This window comes from Lissotriton vulgaris, chromosome 7 (assembly GCF_964263255.1).
Source record: "Lissotriton vulgaris chromosome 7, aLisVul1.2, whole genome shotgun sequence".
NCBI lineage: Eukaryota > Metazoa > Chordata > Amphibia > Caudata > Salamandridae > Lissotriton > Lissotriton vulgaris.
In genome coordinates, this window is record NC_141695.1 from 1,643,783,204 (window position 1) to 1,643,799,315 (window position 16,112).

General features: G+C 43.7%; 1 protein-coding gene across 4 annotated transcripts in view; it reads left to right on the top strand.

Moving 5' to 3' along the window:
- STAU1 (staufen double-stranded RNA binding protein 1) overlaps positions 1-16,112 on the top strand; it is a 576,538-nt gene that overhangs the window by 36,803 nt on the left and 523,623 nt on the right. For 2 of the 4 annotated variants that reach the window (XM_086932620.1, XM_086932621.1), the window contains exons 3-4: positions 1,740-1,864; positions 3,284-3,352. In XM_086932620.1, coding sequence (XP_086788746.1) covers positions 1,740-1,864; positions 3,284-3,352 — 194 coding nt within the window. The remainder of the gene's footprint in view (positions 1-1,739; positions 1,865-3,283; positions 3,353-16,112) is intronic. The other 2 variants (XM_086932622.1, XM_086932623.1) reach the window with 1 other exon arrangement.

Below are 16,112 nucleotides of genomic sequence, written 5' to 3' on the forward strand. Positions count from 1 at the left end.
CCAATCATGTGGCGTCCTCGGGTCAGTCTTTTGTGAGCTTTGATGCGATGGGACTGCCCGATTGGTTGTAGATGTCGTCATTACCTTTGCTTTACCCACTGCTGTATTTCGGCAAGCTCCGCCCTTGATCCAGTGTTCTTGCAGACCTCACAAGAGTGAGGGAATGTTTGTGGCATTCTCCAGGTATGTACCTATTGGAGGTGTGTGATGTACTGCTACACATGCAATTCAACATGCATTCTGTCACCAATGCCCTTTTTAGTCTTTCCGATTGAGCCACTTCAAGTTTATCTAGGAGGTTCTCTGAAACCGTGGGTCTTGTGTCTCTGCTGTTTGATTCTGATGTTTCCTCCTCAGTTTGTCTTGACTCGTGAGGAATCTAGCCACAAGGTCAGAAGTTGAGAATTGGGAATTGCAGGATGAAGTTCATAATTCGTAGGTTCCTTCCAGTTATTGGTGCCCTCTCGTTACCCGCTATCTTGTTTAAAAACCACACCCCGATTGGCTTAGTTTTTAAATGAAAGAGAGTTGGTGAGTGCACATACACACAGGAATGGATGGGGCTTGCTGGCAGTCAAAAGCTCTATTAATAAACCGTGGAAGGAATTTCTGATTCCACTCCTAGGTGCAGGAATACTCTGAAGTTGATAATGGAAAAAATGCATTTGGATTAAGGTTGCTTTATCCTTCTGCCCTCACATCTAGTTCCTTAACCGCAACCCAGTCTCCATGTGGCCCTCTTGTTGTATGTTTTTTTGGGGAACTTTGAAATACTCCAGTTCAGTATTTCCCAAACTGAGGGTCGGTCGTGATGCGTTTTTTGATGGGTGATGAAGGTTCAAACCATAAATAAAGATGCCTTTAAATTCTGTATATGGCTTGTCATATTTGCTGCTCTTAAAAGATATAGTGCAAATCTCAGGCTATGTCTTCTGACAAATTGTGGATTATTTTATTAACAGGGGAATTGGTGTACACATTCAGGAGTTAGGAAAGCAAAAATAAAACACATTTTCTTTTTTGAAATTTTGAAGTGTGATGGAAACAAACATTTTAATAGGATCAAAGCCAATCAAGACACTTTGCTTGGTGATGCGCAAATGATAAATATTCACTGAAACCCGATTTCCACACATTGTCATTTGGGTTCAGTTGAATTTGATCAGTAAAACTGTTAGCGCAAATTTAGTGACCTTAGTGACCTTGGTGACCATTGAAAAAAGGAAAAAGTGCTGTCTGTAAATGACAGTGCGCTGCTACACAATGCTTTGGTTGCAATAAAAAATTGCCAGCCTCCTGTACATTAAAACCACGTGGGTCACAGAAGTTTGTTGTAAAAAAAAGAAGTGGGCCATTGTTCTAGCCAGTTCGAGAAACACTGCTCATGAGGAGTGTGAGGGAGAGCTGCAAGCTTAGGGCTTACTACTTTAGGTCCTGATTGGGTGCTGCATTCAATATGTTGTGATTCTATAGATAGCACATGAAGGTGGTTTAGGAGCAACCAAGTCAAAATTGCTACAAAAGTGAAGTCTGATCCAGGAGTATAATCCCCTTTTAATTGTGAACATTGCTCAAATAAATAAAGCTCCGTAGTCTCCTCGCTTCTTTTCTAATCGGTTCTAGTAGACCTCTGCACTGTATAAATTGAAAAACGTTTTTTTTTTTTTTAAACAAAATAGTCTTAAAATCGCTTGCTAATCTTTGTTCCTAAAGCTGCAGTTTATTTGAATGTTTTCCAGTTACTTCCAACATGGCAAACCCCAAAGAGAAAACCCCAATGTGTCTTGTGAATGAGTTAGCCCGTTTCAACAAGGTTCAGCCTGAATACAAGCTTCTGAGTGAAGAAGGTCCAGCCCACTCAAAGGTAACCTTTGTCATTGGTAATGTTTTTTGTCTTACATTCTTCGATTGTAAATGATACCCCATAAAGTGGACAACAACCTGAAGTGAAGAATTTGGAGTGTCACAAGAAAACATACCAATAACCACAAGGCAATTTGCAAAGAATTGTTGATGTACAGAGATGTCTTTATAATTCTCGCCCTACTTAATCACCCTGCAAACATCTCAGCCTTGAAATGTTTATGGTGGTTGTTAATTACTAGCATTTTTCTGTCTCCTTATTAAATAATTCAGTATTAAATGAGATGTTGATGAGCCAATATAGTATTGCATGTTACCTCCGACTCCTTTGTTTTTGACAGCATGTGTTCAGATTTCATTCTTTGTAGGTAGTGGCAGGTTTCGCTTCCTAAATTTGATTACCTAATTCTCAGAAATGTACATCTTGCAGGGATGGCAGATTGGGAATACTCTTTGTACAGTGGCATAGTAATAAATGTGCAATGCCACATAAACACTTGTTTGAGCTGTGTGGTGATCCATTCATCACAAAGTATTTTACTTTGAGCATTAGCAACATTTATTTTCTCTTACAGTTTACAAAAGATAATCTATTTATGAGCACATTCTGCACAATGGCAAGACTGAATCTGTACCTTTCTATGCATATCGTACGAGGATGAAAAACTGAACCTACTTTTCAAGTTTGCCTATTAATCTCTTGTCTAAGAATTTGTGATACTTTCTTCTTCAACCGTCCCAACCTCCCCAGTTAAAAGCAGCATACTGCTCCTCCTTCAACAGTGTTTATGGTACAGAACAGGACAAGAGTGTTTAAGGCACTGTAATATTTAAGGTAATGAGAGGGGTAAATGCTAGTTAGAACTGGGGATTCCGAAGTAGAGCAAGACCTGCTACATTTTTATAGGGTGTTGATGCACAAATACCATAAAGTTATTTAACCTCTTTCAATTCATGTATGAATGTTGATGCTAAGTACCCATATTTGCTATTTTTGGACCAGCTGTACTTGAATTTTGTGGTTTACATTTCACTACTCTGTTTGGAAAGTGCTTAACCTTTATAATAAATTAACATAGGTAAGCAATTCCACACAGTAATTTAATCGCATTATGGCTGGGTATTGCAGCATTAATATGTATTTTTCGCTTAGCACTCAAAGTGAAATTAAAGATGTTCATGAACATAACTTCATAAATGCTGCTATTCCCAGGTTCAGTGGGTTTAAAAGTAGTGAACTTTGCACAATGAGTTTCTTCACTGTGTAAAATGATGTATTGAATTCCTGTTTAATTGATTTTTAGATCAGTATTTTAGTTGTGATTGTGAGTCCCTCAGCGGAGGATACTGCCCCTAAAACTTGGAACATTCTCTAAAGCAACCGAGGAGAGCTTTTGACTCCTTCTCTCCCACTTCTCAGGTCATTCCACTAGGACGGTGGCAGGATTTCAGCCTTCTTGAAAGAGTGGGAGAAGATCACCCAAGACAAGTGGGTATTTTCTGTTGTCATGAGTTTACTTAGTAGAGGTCTATGAGGCCTTGTTTAGTTCCCGCCCATCCTTTCAAGAATCTGGCTAGATGAACTTTAGTCTAAAACTGCTCAGTTTTCACTACATAGATTGTCAAACTTGTGTGGACAGCGTTAACTAAGGTTTTGAGGCTTACCAAAATATGAATGAATGATACTTGATTGAAGTGCATTGTTACCCAACTAGGATGCCCTTTCACTGCTGGGTAAACAGATTATAATTCATCATTTGCTGAAATCTCATTTATAGTAAATGTGACCTGTCATTGTGCACGTAGACTTCTCAAGGAGCAGGTTGGGGAGACCACGTACCAGTGGACCTTTTTCATCAATTTAATATTTTAAAGTTCAGTATATTTTCTATCTGTAACCATGTATTTTCTCAATGTCGCTGGATTGATGTAGCATTCAGCACTGACTGTTCAAAGTCAAGTTCATACTGTATATTTTACAAAATGTAGCCATAATATTAGTTATTAGAGGCTTTTGGTAAGGAGCATCGTACAAAAACGTCTTAATTTAGAACAACTTCTACCACACCTCCCTTTAGAGATGTTGGTTCTATAACTGCATTTTTAAATGTTGACATTGAACTGTTTTGGTTTGAAAAATGGCAACTATTTTGTAATGTTTTATTTGTTGGAGAAAGTAATTTGCATACGAGCGCATACACGAACTACATCAGAGAAGTTTGGTCATTTTAGGTATAGTAGCAAACGTTTGAATCCATCCATGTTTTGAGAGTCAAAGAAAGGAATATAATGAAAAATGTGTGTTAAGTCACACTGTTACATAAACGGCAACTTGTAACTCATGTTGCCACAATAACAAGTGTTCTAATTGGGTAACATTTGTGTAACCCGTTCATAGAGTCAAATAAATGGGAAATTGCTCACCATCAATACCTCTTAGTGTCTATAGTACTCTTACCTATGCAGTTATACTTTAAAACCCAGTGTAAATACATGGAACACAGGCAGGATTTGTAATCTTTTAATATGCAAGTGCCTTCTTGAAAAGATTTTCTTTTACAGAACTTTTATGAATTCTTGGGTAGCTTGTTTTTATGGCATGACACCCTGTTGACAGAATTTAACAATTTTCGAATAAAAAAAAGTTAATGTAAATCAATGATACTAAAAGTTTGCATACTTAGACTACAGTAAATTAAAGTGTGCAATCTAATTAAAGTACAATTATGATAGATACTTCTAAACACAGATTCTTCCCCTTAGAATATCTCCTAAGTGCCAAATACAATCTTCTAGCGGTGCTGCTGCCTACTGGTAGGCGATGTCATGCGGCTTTGCACAAACTACACCAGATGTGACCGAACAGAGCAGTATATATGCGCCTCCCCTGTTTGGGCTAAGTCTCCATCACCAACACAGACCCCACTCTCGGAGCACAACATATTCTACTCTGAACCAATTATGCTCCGCCTTCAAAGTTATCTTAGATAATCCGGGTGAGAAAGAAAAACCATGTATTATTGAAGAACCTTCGGAACACCTTCCTTTGGCTCAGAGATTTTCCTAGATGGAATAATTGTTTGGGTCCGACTTTGATGTACTTGTTAATTCCTTATTAGAGTTCTGGCCGCACAAAAGAGAAATCCTTTCCAAACTATAACGCTAACTCTGACTTGAATCTGGACATTAAAATATGTAAGTGGTGTGGGCACTTCACCTGAAGGTGACATTCCTTACCCATCTGGCCTTCCTTAAGAAGAAGTCTTTTCATTCACCAGTTTGATAATAAAAGTAGCAGAACCTGTTGAACATGCAGTGGTAAAGTCTTAACATTTTGATAGAAGTCTTGCAATTCTCTTGTTCAGTGGCAAAGTCTTTGCTTCCATTTAATGATTTTTTTTCTGTCATAGTCTATAGGCAAATAGCCAGATACCTTCTTCCGTCTCGTCATCTCCCCACCAAACACATTTCCTACTGGTCCAGTAAGTCCATATTCTGTGGGAATCAGGAAAAACAGTCATCAACCTACCGGTTCACTTTCAAAAGCGGTTTCCTGATTTGGTCAACAGGTCTTAAATTGTGATCTGGCTGCTGTGGGTTCTTTAGCTTGATCCATGTAAGCTATGGTCCCACTATAGTTTTATGTATTCCACAGCCTTCTCGTGAGATTTCCAGGCCACCCACAATGTCGAGCTGCTGTTCAGAGAGAAGGCATACTGTTCCCTGGGTTGCTTTAAGAACATTGGAGCTATATCTTGCGCAGTGTCTCCTCTTTCTAGCAATGCTGTCCTGTCAACCGTACATGATATTTAATGGCTAGTTCAGGGCAATAAAGTTCTGGCAGAGACCACATTCTCAGCTAATCCAGAGACCAAATGTATTATTCCTTTTGTGGTGGATATGGACTTCGGGACGACTTCACCAGCAGAAGATCTAGTGTCTGACATTTAGGACTGGCTTTGCTGCTTCTAAATTTCTCTGATCCCCTTACACCACCATTCTCCTATTTTGTGGGTGGGGGGAGGAGATTTTTGTTTTCACCTTTCCCACCACTCATAAAATAATCCTAACAGATTGCTTGGTCATCCAGCTAATCTTTAAAGATTATGATCTACCCTTCCTCTTCTACCTTTCCTTCCATCATGTCGTGCTCTTCGACACGTGCCCCAGTTTTGCAGGCAAAAGTTGTTGACCTGCAGAGAAAAGAGGCCATGGAGGTGGCGCCTCTTGAATAACAGAGAATGGGGTTCTACTCCTTTACCTCATTGTCTCAGAGAAGACCGAGGTTGGATCTGCACCTTCTGAACTACTTGTTAGTTTGTTAAGAATACTGTCACTGAGACACGTTTTGCTGGCTCAAATTGTGCAGTTTTTGTTAAAGTCCCAGGGTAAATTTTTCATGCTGGTACGTATGCTTACGTTTTGATATGATGGGTTTCATTATTTTTGCTAGACACTTTGAGAATATGCTAGTATTGTGGTTCAAAGCTCTACCAAAAGACATAGAAGCTTCGTTTATTATCTGTATTATTGGGCAAGCTTCCTAGAATGGTTGAATAATTTCTCAAAGGAACTATATTGTTTTTCTCAGAAACTTAGATGTGCACCTCCTTTTTAAAATTTCCAAATATTAAAGTAATAAATAGAATAGGACTCTGAAGCTATAATGGGGTGGCGCATTGTTAAATGGTAATTTCTATGTTCCCACTTGTCTTGGATAATGCAAAACCAGCAATCATGTCTCCGTTTCATTGCACAAATTGTGTAGAGGTACTTTTTTGTGTTTGAACCACCAGTCCTGCAAATAGAAACATATCATAGTCTTCCTTCACAGTGGAAATGTAATTCTGCTCTTTAATCTTGACTCCTGGAGTCCCCTTATCTTATTAAACATCCTCAAAAATCAAAAGTCTTTGTATTTATGGTAGTAGTTGCTTGGTGTCAACCAGACTTGGTTTTGCTCCCTCCTTGAACAAGCATTGGAAATGCAATAGGTCTCGCATTAGAAAAGTTGGAGCTATTGGTCTTGTAAATGACAATATATTTTATTTATGTGTTGGTTTTTAAAATAGCTAAATTGATAGCTTTGTCATTTACAATGCCAATAGTTATAACTTTGGCGAATGTGACACCTATAGCATTTGTAATGCAACATGTATTGTATTTACGTGACTTAGATGGCAGCTCTGGTCGTTATGCCACATCTCTAGGGAGATGTACGAAGTACTGAGGAAGACAAGATAAACTGCACTTCAATAATGTCGAAATTAAGTTAGTACCTCTTTGATCGTTTTACTTCAAAATTGTGAAAATTATGAGACTCTAGTTCAGAACAGGTCGAATTTAGCTGTAGGACAAGGCAATCCAAGAAGTGCCAGTTGTTGTGGTGGCGAGTGATGCTGTGGCGTTCAGTGATGCTGTGGTAGCGCATAGTGATGTTTTTGGTGTGTGTGTGTGGGGGTATGGGGGTGGGGTGTGGGGGTGGGGTGTGTGTGTGGGGGTGGAGTGGGTATGTGGGGGGTGAGTGGGGTTGTGTGTGTGGGGGGTAGTGTGTGTGTGTGTGTGGGGTTGTGTGTGTGTGTGTGTGGGATTATGTGTGTGGGCAAAATGTATTCCTGATGGTTTAATTATATGGGCAGCAACCGACTAGCATGTGGGTAGAAGCATCGTGCAGGGAGAGAGAGGGGAGGTGGTGGCGGCTGGGGAGGGGGAGGAGAAATGCGAGTAAGGCTGTGTGCGGGGTGAGAGAGGGGAGGTGCTGGCGGCTGGGGAGGGGGAACAGATGGCGATGGCAGGAGATTACACAGACGGCGGCCTATAGCTTAGCCCTGGCCTGCACAGTATTACTCTCCCGCACAGCTTCCAGACCTTGTCCTCAACTGAGTGGCAGCTTCTATACACATTTATCGCCTCTGCATTATCGCTAATCAGTCGCTAGGTCTTCATGCCCCGATCTTATCACTTCACAGATAAGAGAAATAACGACCAAATAAAATAAATAATTTCTGACCAAATAGTCTAATAGACGCCATGCTTCAAGTCTAGGCCTTAAAAGGTGCACTTGTGTACGGTAAAGCCATGAAACCGTGTAGGCTCAACAGATGCGAACCAAAGCGAATCATAAAACTCTGGGTAAACCGTGTCCAAAATTACAGTTTTGTCACGCAATCCATTTAAACCCAGCCGCCGACAGGGCAAGGGAGGTCTCGGGCAAATAGAGCGGTATGCACACACAAGTTCCTCCGCGCCACCAGCAGGGGTCAGTAGCGCGCATGCCCAACAATGGTGCTCTCCAGTTACAGCGGCACGTGCACAGCTCCCTCCAAACTAGACAAAAACCCAGAACGTTATTTCTCTTATCTGTGAAGTGATAAGATCGGGGCATGAAGACCTAGCGACTGATTAGCGATAATGCAGAGGCGGCCAATGTTTTTGAACCTTTTTTAGGGATTACGAAACGCCACTGTTGACACGCTTTGTTTCCTATTATTTTCTCTGTTGACTTGCATAGAAGTGGAGGCAGCCCCTGAGATGCTGTTTTCCCGAAAGCTGACACGGCGGGCAGGGGAGGGGGCGGAGCGGGGAGAGGTGCGACACGGCAGGCAGGGGAGGAGAGTAGGAGGAGGAGGGGGGAGGAGAGTAGGAGGAGGAGGGGGGAGGAGAGTAGGGGAGGCACGGCCTAGCGGCCGTGCAATCAAGAAGTGAGGGGGCGGAGCTGGGGGAGGCTGTGAGAGAGAGAGTAGGCAAGGCAGGCGGCTGGGGGCATGTGCACGCGCTTTTAAGCTCAATGCGCATGCGCATTGAGCTTAAATTTCTCGTGCACTGCAAGGAATCGCCACGATTCCTTGCAAGTTGGTTAAAGAGTGGATAAGCCCCCATAGTCTCGCAAGCTCGATGCGCATGCGCATCGACAGGCGAGACCTAATAAACCATCAGTCTTGTTTCTTTTAAGCACCGTTTTCCCCTATCCCTTGCAGGAAACTGGTGCTTTGTGTCTTTCCTCAACTGTGATTAGGTTTCTGTTGCTGAATTTTTATCTTTTCTCTTTGCTGTAAATATTTATCAACCTCTTTTGGTTGTTAGCTTTTACATGTGTTAAGAAAGCATACTAGAACTCTTCGTTGCTATCAAAGAAATAGTCTTTGATCGTTTCAAAAATATTCACCTTCAGAAACTGTTCATGCAGATGATAATCCTTGAAATTCAGGCCTTTTCTGCTATATTGAGTGGAGGTGGCATGAATGGTAAACCAGAGCAAGTTGGTGGTTTGGCTTTCCAAAAGATCACAGACTTTAGGTTTTCCCTAAACAATAATGGCGAAATAGGGTATAATCCTAAATGAAGTGGCATAGAAAATTTAACCTCACTGAGGAGTGAAAATTACATGCCGAGTCAGCTAGAATAGTTATCCAAAGTTTTTACTTGACAACAGTAGGAGAGGTGCGGGTGTTTAGGAGACTTGGGGATCCTTCGAGTACCTTTCGTTGGCTGTGTTAATAGATCTTTCAGTGTGTTTGAAAGTGCATTTAGAACTCCTGTAAGTAGGTCTCCAGAGGAGAACATGGTACTCACTATAAAGAACAAGCATTTGCAATGCAATAGGTCTCGCATTATTAACGTTTGAGCTATTGGCATTGGTAAATAATGCAACCCCAATAGCTCAAACTTTAATAATGCGAGACCTATTGCATTGCAAATGCTTGTTTTACTAGGTTTCAGAGCAGCACCCCCAATTTGTCAAACGCAGTCTACTCGCTCATAGGCAATGTCCACTAATTCGCTCAATTCTCTTTTCGTGGGTCACACACAATTCTTCCCTGCGCTTGCTTTTTGTCATGCTTACTTTTAACACTCCCCCTTCCCAACACATCTTTAAAAAAAAAGCACACTCTAATATCACCTTCAGTGGCTAATCTCATCATGGACAACACCATATTGCTCCTAATTCTCGCCACCGCAATGAAACAAAGCGCCAAAGGCAAAAACACTAAGCCTTAACATGCAAAGTAAACAACGTTATTAGCGTCCTGTAGCCGTTAACGGCATATTGTCCCTGCGCTTGCTTCTTGCCATGCGTATTTTTAACAACCACCCCCCCAACCCTCCTAAAAAGAAAATTGCACTCTAAACTGACCGCCTTCAGTGGCCACTATCATTGCGGTCAACACCATATTGCTGCCGATTCTTCAGACCGCACTAAACCAAAACGGCTTAATTTGTGTTTTCTTTTTCCGCCTGTCAAAATACGAGATAAGTGGCGTCTTTCTGGCCCCATAGCTTGCAAGGCGTGCACTAAGCAACATTTGCAAGTGCCCTTTCAATGCTGCTTTATTTGTATAAATTACTAACAAGCACACTAGAAATGGAAGTGTGCAGTCAGCGTGCCCTTCAAATTCGGCTTTATTAGTGTTTTCTTTTTCCAACTGTCAGGAGCACCAAAAGCAAAACAAAACATTTTAACATGCAAACTACAATGCTTTATCAGCGTACAGTACAAACATCGCCTCGGACATGTGCGCTTTAAATCCGCCTTTATTTCTGTTTTCTTTTACCAAGTGTGAGGAAAGGGAATAAGTGGCGTCTTTCTGGCACCATGGCTTCAGTAAGCAACGCGTGCAAAGAGCAATGCCATCTAAGAAATGGAAGTGTGCTTTAACAAAGTGCACTTAATAAAGTACATTCTTTGTATTTGTGACACGGCAGTAACAAATAGTGTAAGTAAGCATCTGTGGGGGAATTGCTGTTCAAAGAAAGTTAATGCCTTATTTGCAGTGAATTAGCTGATAAAACCAGTTATTTTCTGCTTCTCAGCATCTTCTGAGTGTTGCTTTGTATGTCCATAAAGGAGAAATCTGCAGGTTTACAACTGGCGCCTGGCACGTGTTGTTGCCTTAATTGTGGCGGATTAGCTGGTAAAAGCAAGTTATTTACTGCTTTTCAGTGTACTGTGAGCCGTTACTTTACCTCCTGGGGGGGATAGGCATGTGTATAGCTGGTGCCGCGTTTATGAGCTTCCTGCTTTGTTGTTTCACCTTTAAGCCTCTGCTTTGTAGTGCGGAAACGCTCAGTTGTGGGAAAAAGTGTCCGGCTAACTGGCGCCTTATGTGGTTTAGTAACCAGCATATACAAAATTCGAGTGTGCTTTAACGTTATCCTATTATTATCTGGCATAAGTATTCACTTTACATACCCATATATATGAGCAAGTGTGCTAAATTATTACTAAAAAAACTATTATTGTCGACCAAACTTAAACGCCTACAAGCAACCCTTCTAATAGTGCAATGGTATCATCAATGTTCTGCGTAAGCGAAGGGACTGTAAGTATTAACCTAAAACTACTGCCTTTCTTAAATAACAAAGCGCCAAACTTGCTATACACAACAAAAAACCCAGGCCCAGCGCAAAAACTTACAAGGTAAAAAACATTCGATAAAAGTGCCCACCATCAAACAGTACATTTCCAATAACTCTCAGTTGTGGGAAAAAGTGTCCGGGTAACTGGTGCCATATGTGGTTCTTACAAGCATATAACAAGTTCCCGCCGGGCCGCCGCGCTGCCTGCGACGACCCGGAAGCGGTTGGGCAGCCGGCCAATCGCAGCGCGGCCCAAACCGGAAGTCCCGCCCCCATCGCGGCGCGAGAGAAAAGCCACTGTCCGAGGAGCCCCGAGGGCTCCTGATCGAGTCCCGGTCCCGAGATGGGGGACCGGGTGAAGAGCGGCCGGGCGCATGGGGAAGGCGGGGCTCTCATGTGGTGAGAGAGCCCCGCAAAGCGCTACCGCCGCCCGAGAGCCAGAACCGCCGCCGAGCACCGCCAGAACAGGTGAGTGTGTTGAGGGAGAGGAGGGGTGAGTAGGGGTGGGGTGAGTGGGGGTGGGGTGTGCACGTGTGTCTGTTGTAGTGTGTCTGTGCGTGCGTGTGTCTGTCTGCGCGTGTGTCTGTTTAAGGGGGGGGTGCGTGTGTGTGTGTATGCAGTGTGTGTATGTGCGCATGCGTGCGTGAGCCTTTCTTTAAGGGGGGTGCGTGTGTGTGTATGCAGTGTGTGTATGTGCGCATGCGTGCGGGAGACTTTCTGTGCATGGGAATATCAGGCACGGCGACGCGACGTGCGCGCTCACGAGCTACAATCTCCAGGAGGACAAGCTCGTCACAGTCTGCAGTCCACATTCCCCGGAAAGTGACAACATTAGTTGTCTCCCTAGACAGCAAAGCTTCGCTTTGCTTTCGTCTAGCGAGACCTAAAAAAGGGGAGAGTAATACTGGTATTTATTTTGTTTATGGGCATAAATAGAAAACAATGATATTCCTCTCTAACTTCCATCAAATACATCCTGCATCTACCCTTTAAGTCCAGAGACTCCTCCTCAAATGAGTAATGCATACTCTCGAAAAACAGGTTGGCAACTTTTTTTAATTACAAATGGGTCTTCAGTAAAAGAGGGATATCCACCCCCATATCATTTAGCTAGTTTTTGTTTTGATTTGGAGATGCATGTTCAAAGTCTGCTCATTCAGGAATGCCAGGATTGAAAGGATTTGGAGAGGAGATAGAGGGATTCTTAATTTCTTTTTACCACAATGTTTTAATTGAATGTCTCGTTAAGAACATCATCTGAGTACCCCATCTGTTAAAATAGAAGTGGTTTCACTGTAGCGGGATAATTTAAACCGAAATTGGTTAGTGTAATTTGTGTTTTTTTTATTTCTTTTTGATGGTTAAATTATCATCGAAGAAAAGTAAATGCTATCCTCTTTTAACCAGTTGCATCAAAACAAAAAGCACTCTGTGCCGCACAGCATTAACCTCATATAGCTCGCCCTATTCTGCAGGAAAGACATCTACTTATATTAGAAGAGATGAACAGTTTAAGAATATCCAACTAAAAAAAGTGTATAGGGGATTTTTTTTTTTTAAACGTAAGACTTTGACATCTGCTCAATGTACACAGCATTATGCCTACAACCCTGAGGCCGGCTGCCACACAGTTTGAAGATACGAAAGAAAGAATATTAAATACACAGCTGTTTAGCCGACAACCAGCGGTCCGGCAGCAATTTTTGTTTTTTCCACAGTACAGCAGGAAATAGTATAGCAGTTTTAAATAAAAATCTGAGTTTGTCTCACTTTTGTATTTTATAACAATAACTCAACTTGTGACTCAATAGATTGAACATGTTTCACACATTTCAGCACCCATGATTCTATCCTCTACCCCGGCATGTCAGTACTGGCATTCCCCGTGTATCTCCCGCTCCTCCGGGTTCCCCAATAGATCCGGCAGAACAGTGTGTCAATCCCATCACACCACTTTACCAGTGTTTCTGGTTAGCAATCGGATTAATTATTCTAGATCTTCCTCATCCTCTGAACTATCAATGTCCTCTTTCGGTAACGGCTCACACAGTTCCCCCCCGGTATTTGTTCCACGGCAGCCAAACCCTATTCCATTTGCGAGGATTGGCCCTCCGTTTGTATACTGCTCGTTCAATCACAAGAAGCATATCCATATTCCTACACCACTGCCTCAGAGTCGGTGCATCCGCTGCCCCCCATCTCTGTGCTATATCCCGTTTGGCCACCATAATACCCACAATGGCCCATTGTTGTCCCTGGCGCGTCAGGTCATTCGGCCCCCATACATTCAGCAAGCACACACGCGGGTCAGGTGTAATGGATATTTCTAAAGTTTGGGATATGGTGCGCATTACCTGCCGCCAATAATCAGCAATAGTCTGGCATTCCCAGAGGGTATGTAACAGTGTACCTTCCTACCCACAGCCCCTCAGACAATATGGATGGTCAACCCTATGAAATTTGTGTAGGGTGGTCCTTGTATAATAAACCCGGTGAAATGACTTGAATTGCACCAGTGGGAACCGAGCCGATATGCCCGCTTCCTTCGGTGATGCCATAGCAGCGTTCCAGTCCGTCTCGTCCATTCCGCCTATCTCACTTTCCCATTTCTCCCTCAATTTCTGTAGGGAGTCTGGTAGGTTATTCAGTAGCTTTTTGTACGTGAGGGAAGTGGCGCTAGTCTGAATAAAGTCGGTAAGTAGTCGATCTTCCAGCGGGGAGGACTCCGGGATCTCCGCTCCCGCCTCTATTGCTGTCATCAGTGCATGTCTTATTTGAATATAACGGTAGGTCTCGTTTGAGCCCAGGTTGTATTGCTGTTGTAGGTGTGAAAAGAAGACCACCCCATCTTTTGTCCACATGTCTCCCACCCTGGAGATTCCAATGTTGTCCCATTGAGTGAATCCCTTGCTATGTCTCAGCTGACCCAACGCCTTGGTATCCCACAGAGGTGTAAGTTTTGTTATAACACCCTCCCATTTGAGCCTCGTCTGTGCTTTGTGCCATAATGCCACTGTGTGCCTAGTTGGGCCCATTAGTTTCGCTGCTAGTCCCTTGTGGTAAAGCGGGGCCAGCAGACTGTGTGTACCCAGCTGCGTTCTGTCTGCGAGATAGGCCGGGTCATTCTGCGGGGCGTGCAGCCATTGGTTAATAATTTTTTATAGGTGAGCAGCCCAGTAGTACAATTGTACATTCGGCAGGGCTATTCCACCATCATACCATCCCCGGATAAGCTTTATGTGTGCTACACGAGCTGGGCGGTCGCCCCAGAGCAAACCAGTCACCACTGCCGTCAGCTTCCGGAAATAGGAGGGCGGTACTAGGGTCGGCGTATTTTCCAACACATAAAGGAAACGTGGCTGCACCATCATTTTGTATAGCGCTGCTCGCCCCAGCAGAGTCAAAGGGAGGGCCTTCCAGTATCTCGCATCAGTTTGTAGACGTGTCAGCGGCGGTAGTAAATTCAGCTCCTAAAAGGCTTTGTCCTCCCGGGTAATATGAATCTCCAAATATTTGAAGGGGGTGCCCGCCATCGCCAGTGAGCAGTCCGCAGGAAGATTCGGGGGGGGGGGGGGACCTCTAAGCTCATAAATGACCGATTTCGCCCAGTTGATCTTATATCCCGAAGTCTGCCCGTGCTCATCACACAGTGCCAATAATAACGGGATACCCCTCTCTGGGTCCGACAAATAGATTAACATATCATCGGCGTAGAGGGAGACTCTGTCTTCCCAGTTGTCTCCCCAAGGTATTCCTTTCAATAGCGGGGATGTTCTAATAATTGTGGCCAGCGGCTCTAGGACCAAGGCAAATAGCAGCGGTGAAAGCGGACACCCCTGCCTTCTCCCCCTAGCTAACATAATCTCGCTGGAAATATGACCATTTGCCACCACATGCGCCACCGGACTCGCGTACAGTAGCTTAATCCAGGCGATAAACTTAGGGCCGAAGCCCATGTGAGCCAGTACTGCAAAAAGGTACTGCCACTCCACCATGTCGAACGCCATCCTGGCATCCAACGACAGAATGGCCGCCGGTTCCGTCAGCAGCGTGGCTCGCGCCAGCGCTCCGTGTACTCTGGGGAGATTCAGCGCCGTGCTCCTGTGTGGCATAAAGCCCGATTGATCCGGGTGTATTAACTGCGCAAGGTGAGGCATCAATCTGGTGGCCAGTAATTTCGCCAGAATTTTGCCTGATATCGGGCGATATGATGTGCACTCTATGGGTGGTTTGCCCGGTTTCGGGATTGCCACAATGGTTGCTCTACGTTGATCGTGGGGTAGAATCCCTCGCTCCAAGCTTTCGGTGTACATGTCAAGTAGGGGTGTGCTTAACGTTTCCGATATAGCCTTGTACCACTCTATAGGGATTCCGTTGGGGCACAGTGCTTTACCGGAGCAAAGTGCATTAATGGCCGACTGTATCTCCTCCGGTTGACCGATCGGCTTCTAACTCATCCACTGCCTCTCGTGAAAGGGTTTGAGTCGGTACATCGGCCGTTGTCGCCTCCCCCGGTGTTATTCCCACCTCAGGGGTGTACACCTCCTGAAAGTGGTCAGCCAAGGCGTCTATTATCAATGACGGTCCCTTTTGTAGCATCCCGTCTGAATCTCGCAGTTGTAGTATGTCCCTTTTGCCTCACTTCTTTCTGTCCAACCAGGCCAAAAGCTTACTTGCCTTATCTCCAATATCATAGACTCTATGTGCTGTCGCCGCAATGTCTTCGACTGTCAGTCGCCTAAGATGGTCATCGTGGAGCCGCTGCCTAAGTTGAAGCGTGTGTAGCGTCTCCACCGTTGGGTCCGCCATGTGTGCTATATTCGCCTTGTTAAGTTCCAATTCTAATTCTAGTTGTTCCGCCTTTTGTATACGTTTGTATCCTGCTATGGTGG